The following is an 18,494-nucleotide window of genomic DNA, read 5'->3' on the forward strand; positions in this document are numbered from 1 at the left end:
CATTCGTGTCCATTGTGCATTCCAACGCACTTCGACAATTCCAGCAAGACAATGCAACACACCACATATCCAGAATGGCTACAGAGTGGCTCCACAAACACTCTTCCAAGTTTAGACACTTCCACTGGCCACCAGACTCCCCAGACTTGAACATTACTGAATATATCTGGGATGACTTGCAATGTGCTGTTAAGAGGACATCTCTACCCCCTCATATTTGTGGACAGTCCTGCAGGATCATGGTGTCAATTCCCTCCAGCACTACTTCGGACATTACTCGAGTCCACGCAACCTCGTGTTGTGGCACATCTGCATGCTCACATAGGCCCTACACAACATTAAGTAGGTGTACCAGTTTCTTTGGTTCTTCAGTGTAGTGCAGCTACAAGCAAAGCTAAAGCTTTCATCTATAATACTGGTCTTTTTCTACATGGGTTACCCTCTCCTGCATGTGTTACGCTTTCAGATACATCATACACAAACGTGCAGCAAAATTTTAAATAATTACATAAATGGCTGATCTTCTGGGCCCAAAATTCTTCGAAGTGGCTTGTCCTCAAAGTGTTAAGTTCTGAGTGAGAGTCAAACACTCCGCAATTTAAGAAATTCATCACGAAAAATACTCACAAGTAACATAATTCATTTTGCATAATGCTCCTCAACCTACCATTCGCAATGCTTTCCCGCGACACATTAAAAATAGGTTTAACTGAACAATTGCCAGAGAGCATCAGAAAACAGGCATTAATGCGCTCACGCTGCCACAGTGACATAGGAAGCCCATGCTTGTGGTTTGCTATGTTCATGAGCCTTTCATTGCATTTCTGTTTGGAATTTCATTTGTGGTGGGATACCACATGACAATGTGCAGCACTGCAGATATTGTTTTGAGGAGACATAAGGAGTTATTGTTTGATCATATCCTATCCAGATAGGGAATGCAAAATAAGAAAGCAGTCTTTGGCATAATACTCGTTTCAAAACTAGACTTTGCAACTCAGAGTATCCTAATATTTAGCTATTTAGTGGGTTTGACATATATTTCTTTATTCGTACTGTGCAATACTGTTATGTAGCATTTCCAATCAGGTTTACATCCACACAACACTGCAAAAAAACAGTAAAAAGGAATACAAATTTCTTGATTAAATAAAAAAAAGTTGTTTTTGTGCACCAGAATTAGTAACAATACACACCAGAATTAGGAACAATAAGTTCTGCATGAGTTTTGTCAAACTCTATAAAAACTTAGCAAGGTTATTTGTGAAGCCATAAAACAGTGTAACTGACAGTTTATTCCTACTCCAGGAGTAAATACAAAGCCTTGTGGGGGAGTATGATTTACCAAAGAATGGCTTTCTGTAAACTTAAGATGTAAAAAAATCCAAATTAAGAAATAATATCAAGCCTAGAGAAGGTACCAGACAACTGTTGAAATACATCTTGCGATCAAAAAACATTGTATTTCACGCTAGGGAGATTCGTAAAATACGGCTAAAACTGTCAATATATTTCAAACAAAATTTTATATTCAATACTACTGTCTGTTTAGTCATCTTCAAGTGAACATTTGTGTATGTCTGTATGTTAATAGCATCAAGAGATCTTACAGTATGTCATAAAAAAAAAAAAAACAAGACACCAGAACGCTTCACGAGCATCGGAACTTCGTAAACCATACTAGAATGCATAATTCACCTTACAGTGCACAACTGTATGACCAGATTCACACTGAAGTAAGCCCCTACCTGGAATAAGCTTTTCAGTGTAGTTTCTGAAAAAGCTAGTACCAGTACCAGTAATCTATTATCTCATGTTTGGTTCTTTATTATGGCATTATGCTGTATATGGCATGAATTTGAAACTCAACAAACAGTTCGAATAAGTTGGCTGCCTCTATGGAAACGGTTAATGAAAGCCAAATTTCTTTAGCAAACCAACAAAAATCTGCAAGATGATTAATGCTCAATTCCCAATAACATGGAAACAAAATAAGAAAACTGAAACTAATAATATATTTTGGTCTTTTGTATAGTATGTGAAAATATTTTAACTCACTTAATAGCTCCCAGCTACATCAGTACCTCCGTCCATATCAAACCTACTAACCACCAGCAATACCTCCACTTCGACAGATGCCACCCGTTACATACCAAGAAATCCCTTCGGTACAGCCTAGCCACCCGTGGTTGTCGCATCTGCAGTGACGAGCAGACCCTCCCTAAATATACCGAGGGTCTCACTGAAGCCTTCTCTGAACGTAATTATCCTCCCGTCCTTGTACAAAAACAAATCTCCCGTGCCTTATCTTTCCAGTCTCCCACCACCTCCCAAAGCCCCACAGTCCAGCCAAAGAGGAGCACTCCCCTCGTAACTCAGTAACATCCGGGACTGGAGCAACTGAATTACTTTCTCCGCCAGGGTTTCGACTACCTCTCGTCGTGCCCTGAAATGAGAAATGTCCTATCCACTATCCTTCCCACCCCTCCTATCATGGTATTCTGCCATCCACCGAACCTGCACAATATACTCGTCCATCCTTACACAACCCCTGCTCCCCATCCCTTACCTCATGGCTCATACCCCTGTAATAGACCTAGATGCAAGACCTGTCCCATACATCCTCCTACCACCAACTACTCCAGTCCGGTCACCAACATTACCTATCACATCAGAGGCAGGGCTACCTGTGAAACCAGTCATGTGATCTACAAGCTAAGCTGTAACCACTGTGCTACATTCTATGTAGGCATGACAACCAACAAACTGTCTGTCCGCATGAACGGCCACCGACAAACTGTGGCCAAAAAACAAGTGGACCACCCTGTAGCTGAACACGCTGCCAAACATGATACCCCTCATCTCAATGACTGCTTCACAGCCTGTGCCATATGGATCCTACCCACCAACACCAGCTTTTCTGAATTGCGCAGGTGGGAACTTTCCCTGCAATACATCCTACGTTCCCACAACCCTCCTGACCTCAACCTTCGTTAGTCACTGTCCTCACCCATCCAACTCCCTCCCCGTTCCCATTCCAGCACTACACAGCCGTCATTTCACCGCCATACCCAGTCTTTTAATTTCTTTTATTTTTATTTCTGTCCTTTCCGCTACTTACCCCCTCCCCTCTCCGCACCTTCTTTCCTACCATCTGTCTAAACTGCAACACTTAACTGTCCGCCGCTCCCACCATACTATCCCTCCCCCTACCCACCCTAGCCTCCTCCTTACTGCCACCCAGTCGCCACTCTCCCTCCAGCCGGCCGCGGGCCAGCCAACCGCGCGCAAGCCGGCCGCTACCAGTGCTCCGCAGCAAGTCGCCCGGGCAGTGCGCATCAGCCGCTCCCGGCGCAGCCGCCCAGCGGCAACCGGCCGAGTGCCGAAGGGTTGAGCTCGCTCCCCTTCGACACAAAGCTGCACAACCAGTCGCGGAAAGAGCTTCGGTTCACAGCTCCCGGTAGCCTCTGGTTACCCAACGCCCCCAACATGATTCTCACGTTCTTTTAGGGACTCTGAGGCAGTACCAGGGCTCCTTCACAGGACCACACCCAGGTGCTGCAGGCCTTTCTTCTTCCGCACCAACTTTAGGTGCTGCACTTGCACTAACAGTGCATGTTAGTATAACGTAGGGAACTCCCACTTCAATAGGGAACAACATACACTTTTCTCGCATATCGAGAAAAGCAAAATTGTCATCTCCCCCTCCCCACCTAATAAATACTCCTAAGTGCGAGATGGCGGATGCTGATAGCACTTCCCGTGTTGTTACCCGCAGTGAGACACGAGGCGCGAGGATCGACTGCACCCGCTGAAACTCGCGCCCCGCCCACTACCAAAGGCAAGGGAGAGGCTGGTGATGTTCGACTGAACTTATGCACATTCCCTATCAGAGGGGACACAGACCAGACAGGTTAGACATGGCCCTCATCAAGGGCATTACATCGACACTCAACGTTGTCGTTGAAAACGATCTGCCCTCAAACCACCAACCTGTAATACTATACATTGAGGAACACTGCAGCACATGGAACAACACAGGATGTTGGACTACGGGTGTGCGAATTGGACATTGTTCAAGGAAACACTCGATAGCCACATCCCACCCATACATGAAATTAACGAAACAGCACAAATTGACGAGGCAGTAGAAACCCTCCACTAACGTCGTCCAGGACGCAATGGCGGGCACCATACCTGATCGCACCTAACAACAACACAGTGTGGCCCTGCCCCAGCAAATCTTGGGCCTAATCTCAATGAGGAATCGCCTCAGGAGACAATGGCAGCGCACCAGGCATCAGTACTTCAAACGGCAGATTAACAGGCTACAGGGCATCATACACGATAAAATACAAACACATAAAACACAACAGTGGAACCAAAAACTCGAAGGGCTGGACACCACACGACCTGGTGTGTGGAAATTAGCCCGACACTTCACTAGGGAGAAAATATATACCCAATGCTTCAAGGGCCTGATGGACCTGCATACTCAGAGGAAGAGAAAGCAGAACTAATGGCCCGCACACTTACAGCGTCATTCACACCGAACCTGGTACCATCAGATCCAGTGTTCACACTTGCTACTGACCAGGAGGTTATACGCATTCTAGCCCAACCATCGCGCGACGACATTCGACATGCTAGCACAGCCGAAGTCTCCTGGGCTATAATGCATTCCGCTGCTAGGAAAGCCCCTGGTGATGATGGCATTCAAAACCGTGTCCTCCAGGAGTTCACGGATAAAGCTACTGAGTACCTAACACACATAACGAATGCCATACTAAAACACCAACACTTCCCCGCCTTTTGGAAGACGGCCAAAGTCCTGATGTTCAGGAAGCCAGGGAAAGACCACAGCCTCCCACAAAATTACCGACCCATCAGCCTTCTGAGCTCGCTCAGTAAGATTGTTGAGAAGGTGATTCTCAAACGCATCACCAGGCACTGCATAACAAATGACATCCTGAGACCGGAGCAATTCGGCTTCAGAAATCACCACTCCACAACACAACAACTCTTACGGGTCGTTGAACATATAACACATGGCTTCAACACAAACAAACCAACAGGGGCGGTATTCCTGGACATCGAAAAGGCTTTCGACCGTCTATGGCACAACGGCCTCATTCGCAAACTCCGCGATGCAGGACTCCCCAACGGGCAGGTGTGTCTAATACACTAATACCTCACAGACAGGAGTTTCAACACTGACGTGCAGGGAAAACAATCAACACGACACGGTATACACGCGGGGGTACCATATTTACTCGAATCTAAGCCGCACTCGAATCTAAGCCGCACTCGAATCTAAGCCGCACCTGAAAAATGAGACTCGAAATCAAGGAAAAAAAAAAATTCTCGAATCTAAGCCGCACCTGAAATTTGAGACTCGAAATTCAAGAGGAGAGAAAAGTTTTAGGCCGCATCTCCAAATCGAAACAAAGTTGGTCCACTGTAATATGAGACACAATTTAGGTCGAATGAATGATGATACAGCTACAGTAGTTTGGTTCGAGTCGTAAGCTTAGCAGTTAAGCTTTACCAGGTAGCCATTGCTATGCGTCAGGCACTCCGGCCGTATTTATATGGGTACCCTTTCTTTTTCACATGCTTCGTCTGGTTTGAATTGATTGCTTATTTTTCTTTGATCTGATAAGCGCCGTTTTCTTTGTTATAGGTGTTTACATCACTCTAAGCTGAAAATTCATTACTGTACTGTGTCATGCATTGTTTGTCGCATTCTGATAGTGCGTCATGCGTGTTTACGGCCGGTCGCCACTCGCGGCATGGCTTGCTTTTGTGCACGCTACCGCCGCTTACAAAAAAAAAGAGGAATCGTCTCATTAGCGAAACAATGGCAAGAGACTGCTATTTCTTGTTACTTACATTGCTGCTTTCTTTGATAATGATCAACAAGAACCAAATAATAAACTGCATATGATAGAAGATGTTCTGAACGAGAGTTTAGCGAAAATTTTTCTCCGTTTGAAAATCTTTGCAGGCGCCTCTTTAGTACATTATATTCTGCACAGAAATTAGTTATCTTAGATTTAAAAATCCAGTCAATTGCTGTGCTTCACTTCTGACTGTATCACCATCAGGCCTAAGAATAATACGAATATAAACATGACATGATATGTATATTCTTCCGCATTTGCTGTTGTCTCACTATAGTTTCGTAGTTTATTAGGCACACAGGATTTAAATGAGATAGCAGCAAACACGAAACAATACATGGCAAAATGTTTATATTCGTATTACTCTTATGGTGAAGAGAATACTGCATGTGATTCACAATTCATAAAAGTTCCTATTAGCAACCATCTCTTCTCACAGGTAGGAAAAAATTCAGAACATAGAGTTGGCCATATTGACAAACATCCCAAACAGTCTTGCCAGTCGGATTTCCGTAGTGGATTGAAATGCTGCTACATTTGAAGATGAACAATACGGAATTTGTATTTACTTCGTTGGATAATGTATGAAAATGCAGTGGTTGAAACTCGGGGCGGAGAAAAAAGCTCGTCTTCCACCTTTTTTTTAAATTTATTTACTGACGCAGAGGATTTGGTGCCAGTATTTATCTTTGTGCCTACAAAGCATGCCTGTGTAGCGCTACATATATTCGAAGGCAGAAGTTAGTTGTGGCGGCACCCACCAACGTTTTTCAGAACTTCCGCTTGCCTTGCACTCGATTCTAAGCCGCAGGCAGTTTTTTGGATTACAAAAACTGGAAAAAGTGTGGCTTAGATTCGAGTAAATACGGTACCCCAGGGAAGCATCCTAAGGCCCTCTACATAAACGATCTCCCAACCACACACAACACAACGATGGCAATCTACGCGGATGACACAGCCATCCTCGCTCAAGATTGGAAACCATCAAACATTACGTCACGCTTAAAGACTGCACTCAGAGTGGCTGAGCCTTGGTTGAAGAAATGGCGCGTTAGAGTAAACGTCGACAAGTGTGAAGCCGTTCTGTTCACTAGAAGACCGAAGCAACTGGGCAAACACCAATACTGCAGACCAATAACTCCACATGCACGCCCAATACGTTTCCGTGAGAAAGTCAAATACCTCGGTGTCTGGCTGGACCGGAAATTACTCTGGGGGGACCACATACAACACATGACCAACCAAGCTAGTGTGAGGCTCAAACAGCTCTACCCTATGTTCAACAGGCGTAGCACACTGAACAGAAGAGTGTCAAGGTCCATGTACATGGCACTTATTCGACCCCTGATGACGTACGCAGCTCCTGTCTGGGGATACGCTAAACCTACACGCCTGCGCTGTCTGCAGCTCATACAAAACGAAGTACTCAAAATCATAAGCAATGCTTCACGATACACATGCATCGCGGACCTTCACTGAGAATACAGACTTGAGACTCTCACGGAGGTAATCCACAAACTCACCACAAGACTATACAGAAACTCCAGACATTTGCAGAATCCATTTATTCTGACTCTGGGGAACTACGACCACAACCATAGATGGAAACACAAAAGACCAAAAGACATACTTGTAAGGACCTAACCTCTATGGCCAAGCACACGCAAACACAACAGTACAGGTGAGCCCCTGTTAATCGGACGCCATTACTGGATATCCAGCTGGAACACACTGCCGAATAACTGGCAACACGCAGGGAAGCCGTACCGAATACTGCATGCAGACAAGATCCACACATCCCCCACACAGTGAGATAATCTATGGCCGATCTCCCACTACTATATAACGATCTTGATTGTTCCAGGAATGGAGCAGCTGCAGCAACTGGGATACATCTCCATCGCTTGCCACGGTAATGATGCGTGATACCCATACTAACAAATCCAACCTTACATGAACTATTGCAGCTAGTAAGCCACTACTGCTCTTACTACCCATCCCACTGTCGCAGAGGTTTTTCTCCCATGGCACGAGCCTTGGCAATTTTTTCCTTCTGCTCTTCAAATCGCTCCCTCACTTGCATTTCGTCCACTATCTATCACCTGATGGACCGTGTTAATGCGTAGTCTTACCCAGACACACGGATAACATCACAGCCCAGCATCCTGTGATCCACTTACAGATAACTAACATGTTCACGGAGGTGACAGTAGAACTTTTGGTCTAGTCACCACGTTGGTGCGGGTGTGGAGGGTCCCCATCTTTATTTAAAACTCCCATCATGCACTGATGCTGCTGATCGCAATGTAGTTTCAGCTCTCTGAGACTGCAGATGTGAGTGCAAGTTGCGCTTGCGTGTGTGTGTGTGTGTGTGTGTGTGTGTGTGTGTGTGTCTACTGCTGACAAAGGCCTTAATGGCTGAAAGCTATGATTGTGTGAATTTTTTTATTGTGCCTATCGCAGCTCAGCATCTCCACTATATGGTAAGTAGCAATTTTCCTTCTCTCATATTGTAACATTATATCCTGGATTTTCCATTGTTTGATTTCAGCTTTGCACATGTACATGAGCCTACTGGCAACTGATAAAATATAACTACTGTAGACAGTTGTGATGTCACATTCACCAAAAGCAGTTTGTTATTACGAAGTATTGCATAGTTTTTGTCCTAAAACTTTTGACACAGTTTGCTGACGGCACACATTTGTGTGTGCACTGTGTTTTGTTGTTGTAAATGGCTTATTGTCTTTGCAATTTAAGTTTTATTTTGGTGGTTTATCGCTGCAGTATTCTTCTGCAGTAGCAGGCTAAAGTAAAATTCTTTGTTAGATTATGAGTTCTTGTCAGTTAAAATTATAAAAAATTAACTGAAAAGTTGAAACAATGAAAAATTCCTGGAATACTTAAAAATTCCTGAGTTTCTCCCGTTTTTTCCAGACGAAAAAATTCCAAGGTTTTTCCCTTATTTCCGAGGGCTTGTACACCCTGTAAAAGTATGTCGGACGCGTCTCCTAAAAGGCATCAGGTGTATTTTCTTGTGTGTTTCATCTGGTACTTGAAATTTTGTTTTTGCAATGTTTAGATAGTAAAGTCCAAATCAAAACTGCACATCATGTTTCATGTGCTGTCCACATACCAATGAAAATGTGAACTTCTTACTAGCTGCAACAAAATGTTTTTAAGTGGAATTTTATACACTTACACAGTAAACCTGTCTCAATATAGACTGGTGTGATATTTGATTTAAGGACAAGTTGTATGAACACTCAAAAACACAAAATATAAACAGTACCACAGCAGCAACAGCAAGATGCGGGCAGGCACAAGACAAGGTGGGGCAAGTCAACTAAGTAGGATGTGGTGAACAAACATTTACCAATATATATATGTAGTGCTAGAGGACACTGCAGCTGATCTTAATCCCAAAGGCAAGAGGTAAACCTCCAGTGCTGATTCTTTAAAGAATCTAACTCCTGTATATAATCTGTCACATCTCTCGAGCTATATGTTGTACAATGATATAATTCAGTGGCATATGTGGATAATGTCTGGAACATATATTGTGAATAGACAGGGTGTATATGCGAAAAAGGAAAAAAAAATTCCCAGATTTTTTGCGGATCTCTCGGTTAAAAATACATTCTCTCCTGGGTGAAAACACACTTTCTCTGTGTTAAGTGACATTATACTTTCCATCGGAACAGTAAAACTTATCAGTCCTTTGAATGGATATGGTTTTATACAGCAGTGTATAATTTATCGGCACTTTAGAAAACAAAACTCAAGGGGGAAAAAAACACATTTTGGAAAGATCTTTGATGTGCAGCAACATGTATGCTGCATATTTTCGTATTACGAGAGTATGAATTCGAATTCCACCAACAGGAAAAGTTAATGATTTAAGTTAATATACATAGTGTTGCTACAAGAAAAGCAAAGCTTTGGCATATAAATATTTGTCTCAAAGCTAATACGCTACAAGAGAAGCTAAGCTTTCACATATAATGTTGATCTGTTTAGCGCATGTTACACTTTAAGATACATCACACAAATACACCAGTAAAATTTTTAATACCAACATAAATCTCTGATCTTCTGGGCTCGAAATTCTTCTAAATGGCTTGTCATCAGAGTTGATTTTTAAAAAATATCAAATGCTCTGTGATTTAAGAAATTCATCGTACATTCTTGCACGTAGTTCATCTTGCATAAAAGGAAATTTACTTTGAAAATAACACTTTTCGAACCACAATTCGCAATATTTTCCTGCAACCTGTTAGATTGATTTCAGCAGTTGCCAGAGTGCCAAACAAGCCCGTATGTTCGTATGTGTAAAACATTAAAAGATCTTACTTACAATATGTCATAAAAGAAACAAGACAGAGATATACTCCAAGAGCATCGGAATTTCGTAAACCATACTAAAAAGGGTAGTTCGCCTTAAAGTGCACATATTAAGCTTTTCGGTGTGATTTTCAGGACGTAAATTTTCTTGGAGTATCAGTACTGTATTATCTAATGTTTGGTTCTTTATTATGGCATAATGCCATACATGCTAGAAGATGAAAACATGCACTTGAAATGCAGCAAACAGGTGAAACTAGCCAGTACTCCAGAATTAAACATTTCGTTTCAAATACATTGACTGCCTCTGCGGAAAAGGTTAATGAAAGTCAAATTTCTTTAGCAAACAGACAAAAATAACTTCATTGTTCAGCAAGGCAATTAATGTTTGTCAGAAATATGGAAATAAAATAAAATCTGAAACTAAAAACATATTTTAGCCTTCTGGAATTAAGTGAATGTATTTTAATTCACTTGATAGCTCCCGGCCACAGATATCCGTTTTGTTTTCATTTGACGTGAGAGTAAATGAAGGGAAAACAGCAAAATCACTGAATGTAAACACAGGTCACGTGGAGACTACTCACTGTAACTCAGACTGCTCTGCGCATCAGCCCTGGATCTACAATATTTGCGAACCAGGTCAAAAAATTTCAAAAATATGTTCATCTTGTAGCGCACATCTTTCTAAAAAGTCTGAAACATAAAATATATGTGTTGGAGGAAATGTAAGACATATTATTTGGTGTTAAGTGCACCGAAGTGCAGTGCCGCACCTCTTCATACAGCATTCTTCTATAGCACATCACTGTACTTCGCTCTGTGGAATTGAAATGTGTATATTTTGTAATGGATGCCATTACACCTACACAGAACAGTGGAAATTGAAATGTCCCGCGGTGCCTCTCCTGCTCCCAGTCGGCCCGTTTGACAGCCTGCCCCTCTTTAAAAAAAATCTCACAATTAATAGTGAATGGGATTATTTGTAATCGAGAGAACAAAAATGCTTCAGAAAATTTGCGAGTTTTTCTATTTGATGCCCACTTCAGTGACTTGTGCATCTGTGAGGAGATCAACACAATAGGACATTCAAAACAAAATTACCAAATAAAATTTTGGAGCCAATTCTACAATCTGGTAAGGTTTTACTGTGGTCTGACAACTAATGATTTATGAAATATAAACATAATAAAATCTAACTTCCAATTTTAAACACATCTTATTAGCACAAAAGATAACAGAATTCTCTTGTTTAAATGTTATCCAAATCTCACCCGAATGTTGTTGAGGTTCCAACATATTTCTTTAATGTTCACTTGTCTTTCAAATGTTACCCAACCTCTCCTGAACCACCTCCTTTCAGGCTGTGGGTCAGCAATAGCCACACGTAGGAATCCAGGATATCTCTTACACATCTGCAAATCAATCAGCCATATCACCAACAATGCTCAGCTATCACCTGGATTTCTAATTACTCAACTCAGCACTTTACTGTGCAGCTTCCATAAAAATATTTGAAAATATTAATAATTTTGATGTGTGTCATCAAATAATTCCAAAAGATAAAATAAATACTTACTGCTTCTACTTCCTGTTTTGTTATTGTAGGAGCCAAATTGCGCAGAAAAATAGAAGCTGTGCGATGTAATGGTCTTGGCTTATTTGTCTCCTCACTCTTCTCTCTAGACTTTCCACTAGCCTTTCCTGCATCCTCTATATCCATTGGCTCTTCACCATCTTCCATATTGTCATCTTTTTTTGACTCAGCAGATTTGGTTTTTTCTTGTTTCCCCTCGTCTTCCTTTTCCATCATCTAGAAACAAAATTTAAAAAACCATAAGCAAAGATAACAAAGAGGTTAATATATACTGCAGAATGTGTCTCAAAATAAAAACTCAATCATTAACCATGAAGTGGGCATGCCTTTGTTTATGACATGAGTGGGAGTGCAGCATACTTTGTATAAACGTCAAGCATAGCTGTCTTTATGTTGCTAAAATAAACAATATCACAGTATAATCTTAGTTATTTACGGAAGGTTAAAATAAACCAATATTATATGAGTTACATCACTGTTTACTTAAACAATAATACACTCCTGGAAATTGAAAGAAGAACACCGTGAATTCATTGTCCCAGAAAGGGGAAACTTTATTGACACATTCCTGGGGTCAGATACATCACATGATCACACTGACAGAACCACAGACACATAGACACAGGCAACAGAGCATGCACAATGTCGGCACTAGTACAGTGTATATCCACCTTTCGCAGCAATGCAGGCTGCTATTCTCCCATGGAGACGATCGTAGAGATGCTGGATGTAGTCCTGTGGAACGGCTTGCCATGCCATTTCCACCTGGCGCCTCAGTTGGACCAGCGTTCGTGCTGGACGTGCAGACCGCGTGAGACGACGCTTCATCCAATCTCAAACATGCTCAATGGGGGACAGATCCGGAGATCTTGCTGGCCAGGGTAGTTGACTTACACCTTCTAGAGCACATTGGGTGGCACGGGATACATGCGGACGTGCATTGTCCTGTTGGAACAGCAAGTTCCCTTGCCGGTCTAGGATTGGTAGAACGATGGGTTCGATGACGGTTTGGATGTACCTTGCACTATTCAGTGTCCCCTCGACGATCACCAGTGGTGTACGGCCAGTGTAGGAGATCGCTCCCCTCACCATGATGCCGGGTGTTGGCCCTGTGTGCCTCGGTCGTATGCAGTCCTGATTGTGGCGCTCACCTGCACGGCGCCAAACACGCATACGACCATCATTGGCACCAAGGCAGAAGCGACTCTCATCGCTGAAGACGACACGTCTCCATTCGTCCCTCCATTCACGCCTGTCGCGACACCACTGGAGGCGGGCTGCACGATGTTGGGGCGTGAGCGGAAGACGGCCTAACGGTGTGCGGGACCGTAGCCCAGCTACATGGAGACGGTTGCGAATGGTCCTCGCCGATACCCCAGGAGCAACAGTGTCCCTAATTTGCTGGGAAGTGGCGGTGCGGTCCCCTACAGCACTGCATAGGATCCTACGGTCTTGGCGTGCATCCGTGCGTCGCTGCGGTCCGGTCCCAGGTCGACGGGCACGTGCACCTTCCGCCGACCACTGGCGACAACATCGATGTACTGTGGAGACCTCACGCCCCACGTGTTGAGCAATTTGGCGGTACGTCCACCCGGCCTCCCGCATCCCCACTATACGCCCTCGCTCAAAGTCCGTCAACTGCACATACGGTTCACGTCCACGCTGTCGCGGCATGCTACCAGTGTTAAAGACTGCGATGGAGCTCCGTATGCCACGGCAAACTGGCTGACACTGACGGCGGCGGTGCACAAATGCTGCGCAGCTAGCGCCATTCGACGGCCAACACCGCGGTTCCTGGTGTGTCCGCTGTGCCGTGCGTGTGATCATTGCTTGTACAGCCCTCTCGCAGTGTCCGGAGCAAGTATGGTGGGTCTGACACACCGGTGTCAATGTGTTCTTTTTTCCATTTCCAGGAGTGTAAAATGAACTTCCATTATATCAGCCTACTGCTGTATAGAAAAGTTACACCACATTAATGACCCAGTCGAAGCATGAAACAGCACAGTTGTTTCAGATCCCAGCCAACTTCTTTTTCGATCGCTAATCATCATGTAGACAACTACCTCATTGTGGGTTTGTGCTGCTGGCTCAGATTCTGAGTCATTTTCTGGCATAGACTGAGAATTTTTCTCACCTAGCTTCCTGTTCATATTACTGCTGCTCTCTTGGATGTACAACACAACTTATCAAAGTGTTAACTAAAGCAATAATGAAGGAACAGATACGGGCTCGCAATTGTGGAACAACAATGGAATGGTACAAGACAATGTTATTTGTGGCTGGCGCACTTTATACACAGACGCACCCACTCATGGTTAAACTGACTGTATCAAATAAGTATGCGATAATGGTAAAACACACCAGAAAATTACATTTACAGGCAAATGTCAAATTTTGTGAGGCCTATACAATACGCACACAGAATCTGCAAGAGAAACAAAGAGGCAGGAACAGCATGTAAAAGCAGTGTGGAATCTAAAGAGTAACATGCTACTGTAGGCAAGAGCATGAAACAGTTTAAAAATCTGAGTATAAAATTAGAAAAAAAGTCTATTGAAATAGACATGACAATACATACTGAGATGAGGTAACATAGAAACTGCCTGAAATAAAGTCTCAGTCCCACACAGAAGAAAATAGTAGATTTTCACATGAGACTATTGTAACACACATTAATTTTATTTACATACAGACATTTTTTAGGGTTTAAGGATTGGTGGGCTTGAAATACTATGAAAAGTTACCTATCAGATTTATTTCAGATTCCATGTTAAATACGTACGATACATATGCCATATCAAATTTTAATCTGAATCAGAAAGAAGTATCTTAAATAGAACAAAAAATATGTTTCTTGAAATGGATGTTTCAAACAAACTTTCTAAAATTACTGCAAGAATAGCATCAAAATGTAGACTTTCACGGCCGGAAATATCATGTCCATTATAATTATCCGGGCTGTTATGCCGTGGTCGGTTGATGAATTCTGTGTCGATTCCCAACGTTTCGTCTCCGACTGTGGGAGACATCTTCAAGGGGGTCCGTAGCTCGATGGAACGTCCAACACACCCACTGGCTCGCTACTGACTGCCGCTAAATTCCGTGTCCGCGCGCTCCCACGCCGCGGCGTGACGTCACGTGTTTTGAAAACGTCAGTGCAATTGGCTGCTGTCCATCGTCGTCGATCGCCTTTGCCATCACCCAGTAGTGGACGGGTGGTACACATCTTCTTTAACACTGGCATCCATATACCGTTTAATTTGGAAAAAGCTGGAGTGTATAGGATCCCATGCAGCTGTGGTGATGTTTATGTGGGTACAACTAAAAGAACTGTTTCTAAACGTTTGGAAGAGCACAAGGGAAATTGTAGAAGAGGAAACGGAACGATCAGCTGTTGCGGAGCACGATTTCCAGCCAGGGAACCACAATATTCGTTTCGAGGAGACGCAAGTACTAGCGGCCACGAGCGGATATTACGAAAGGCTCTACAGGGAGGCAATCGAAATCACTAAACACCCAAATAATTTCAACCGAAAGGAGGAGGGTGTGAAATTAAATGGTATATGGATGCCAGTGTTAAAGGACATGTGTACCACCCGTCCACTACTGGGTGATGGCAACGGCGACGGATAGCAGCCAATTGCACTGATGTTTCCAAAACACGTGACGTCACGCCACGACGCGGGAGTGCGCGGACACGGAATTTAGCGGCAGTCAGTAGCGAGCCAGTGGGTGTGTTGGACCTACCATCAAGCTACAGACCCCCTTGAAGATGTCTCCCGCAGTCGGAGACGAAACGTTGGGAATCGACACAGAATTCATCAACCGACCACGGCATAACAGCCCGGATAATTATAATGGACATGAGAATAGCATTGTTAGCAGAGTAATTTTCTAGCAGTTTCTGAGTGGAACTGTAAGGTTTGTTACACACAATTAAAAAATTAAACAGTTACATGAACTCTATACAATACATGTCCATAGCAACGCAAAACATATTTACACAAGAAAGACGTATATTTAAAATTCTCGCATCCCCCAATAGATTCACATCTGCAAATAAATATCTTAATTAGTTATCTCTTACGACTGGTGCATATATATCATTACAGTCCAGCCTTGCTTCTACTCACAACCTTTCATTACTAACAGTTCTTTATATTGTACTATGATGCCTTTCAAATCTTCCTTCATTTGAAACACCCATTTTGCATCTAATGGTTTATCAATAGGTAAAAGAGCAGACTCCCATGTGTGGTTCCCTTTTTGAGATTGTAAGTCTTCTTGTATTGCTCGCAGCCAGTTTCAACATAGTCTGGCATCACTGCTTCTTCCAGTGACAAAAGCATTGGTGCCTGTTGACCGTTTAGTATGATAGGACTAGATTCCTCATTGCAGTTAGTATTCTTCAAAATACAAGGGCTATCCACAAAGTACATCACGTTTTGGAATTAAAAATAAATAAAGTATTGGAATTTTTTTTTATTATATACAGATGAAAGCCATACTTAAATACTACTTTTCTACATAGTTGCCATTTAAATTAAGGCTCTTATCGTAGCGATGGACGAGCTCGGAAATTCCTTCATCGTAAAATTCAGCCGCCTGCGCCTTCAACCACGTGGTTACCTCTTCTTGAAGCTGTGCGTCGTCATCAAAACGCTGCATAGCCAACCACTTCTTCATTGCTGGGAATAAGTGGAAGTCGCTCGGTGCCAGGTCGGGACTGTACAGCGGATGAGGAAACAACTCCCACTTAAAAGATTCGAGAACTTCAAGAGTAACATTTGCCATGTGGGCCCGGGCGTTGTTGTGAATCAGCAAGATCTTAGAGCCCAACTTTCCCCTGCACTTGTTTTGTATTGCTCTTCTGAGGTTGTGCAGAGTCTGGCAATACCTTTGAGAGTTTATTGTAGTGCCTCTTTCCAGGAAATCCACAAAAACCACACCTTTTCTGTCCCAAAAGACAGTCGCCATCACCTTCCTTGCCGACATTGCCCGCATGCATTTCTTGGGTTTTTGGGGGGAATTTGTGTGCGCCCCCCCCCCCCCCCCCCCCTGCATTGACTGCGATTTTGTCTCACCCATGTTTCATCACCAGTAACGATGCGATCGAGTAATGAGTCGCACAGCTTCAACAAGAGGTAACTACGTGGTTGAAGGCGCAGGCGGCCAAATTTTATGATGAAGGAATTTCCAAGCTCATCCATCGCTACGATAAGTGCCTTAATTTAAATGGCAACTATGTAGAAAAGTAGTATTTAAGTGCGGCTTTCATCTGTATATAATAAAAAAAATTTCCAATACTTTATTTATTTTTAATTCCAAAACGTAATGTACTTTGTGGATAGCCCTCGTACTACTTGATGTGACAGTCCCAGGTTCAATTTCTTCTACTTCAGTTATTTTATTCTGCTTCTTTTCTGTCAGTGGAAGAAACAATCTACTTGGTTCTTGTGACTCAGTTTCTTCTTTATACTGCTTAGAAGTACCTTCAACAAAAATAACGTCCCTCGTTTTTCTGATTCTCGAGCAATTTGGTTCAAAACGCCTATACACTAATGATTCTTCACAGTATTCTAGCAAGATGCATTCAATACTTTTATTGTCCCATTTTTACCAGTTGGCTCTCGGAATGTGAACACAGGCCTTGCTTCCAAATATTTTGAGATGTCGAAGACCTAGTTTCTTGTTTGTTCAAGTTTCTTCTGGAGTCTTGTATGTGCCTTAGTCAGAGATCTGCTAATTGATAGAATTCAGTCGAGACTGCTTCAGCCGAGAATTTATTTGGCAAATTTGCTTCAAAGAACAGGTATTTTGCTTTTTCTGCTATCATACAGTTATAATGCTCAGCTACTCTGTTTTGCTTTGGTGTACTTTGTGCTTTAATTTGATGTCAGATAACTTCTTGTCTCAAAAAGTTTATCAGATTATCGTTCACATATTCTGTGCCACTATGTATACATAGAGAGCAGATCCTTATTTCAGTTTGCCTTTCATCTAGATTTTTAAAGTCTTAAATCAGTTGTTGTGTTGATTCTTGTTTTAGAGAGCATATACAAATACTTTCCTGGAACACTCATCAAGCAAGAAACTATTTAGTTCCTCCAATTGGCCTAGTTTGCATTGCTCAACACAAATCTGAGTGAACTAGCTCAAGAATTTCCTCAGCTCCTGAGCCAGATGTTGGAAGTCTTGTTTTTTCACCTTCTAAGCAAACTGCATGACCACAGCATTAATTCCTCCCTCAAATGAAATTCTACTAGCCAAAGTGCATGCATAGCTTCAGAATGCAGATGACCTAGACTTTTATGGCCCAAGTCTGCAAAATTTGACAGTGATACAGAATTTGGTTAAAAAATTAGATCATATGATCGGCCTAGTTGGTACATACCATTTGCTAAAAGTTGTCATTACTTGCTATTACAACTTGTGAGCCTTTCACTGTCGTAACATTATTTTGTCACACAGGTATTTAGACATGCACCGACATGCCCGAGTCTACAAACCATTCTGTAAATGCATTTTTACATGCAGCTACATTTGAAAAGAACATATGGTAGCTGGGCACCTTGGCTGAAGTTTTCCCATCATTTTTGCTCTTGCTGTGACAACTTTTTGCCAGATGTCCATACTTGTCACAGTGTAGC

At 42.7% G+C, this 18,494-nt stretch overlaps 1 protein-coding gene across 9 annotated transcripts in view; it reads right to left on the reverse strand.

Moving 5' to 3' along the window:
• Positions 1 to 18,494, reverse strand: part of LOC124805641 (serrate RNA effector molecule homolog) — a 207,106-nt gene that overhangs the window by 56,949 nt on the left and 131,663 nt on the right. For all 9 annotated transcript variants that reach the window (XM_047266240.1, XM_047266225.1, XM_047266253.1 and 6 more), the window contains 2 exons: positions 11,827 to 12,060; positions 11,522 to 11,662 (listed from right to left, as the gene is read on the reverse strand). In XM_047266240.1, the coding sequence (XP_047122196.1) occupies positions 11,522 to 11,662; positions 11,827 to 12,060 (375 nt within the window). The remainder of the gene's footprint in view (positions 1 to 11,521; positions 11,663 to 11,826; positions 12,061 to 18,494) is intronic.

The sequence above is a fragment of the Schistocerca piceifrons genome, chromosome 1 (assembly GCF_021461385.2).
Source record: "Schistocerca piceifrons isolate TAMUIC-IGC-003096 chromosome 1, iqSchPice1.1, whole genome shotgun sequence".
NCBI lineage: Eukaryota > Metazoa > Arthropoda > Insecta > Orthoptera > Acrididae > Schistocerca > Schistocerca piceifrons.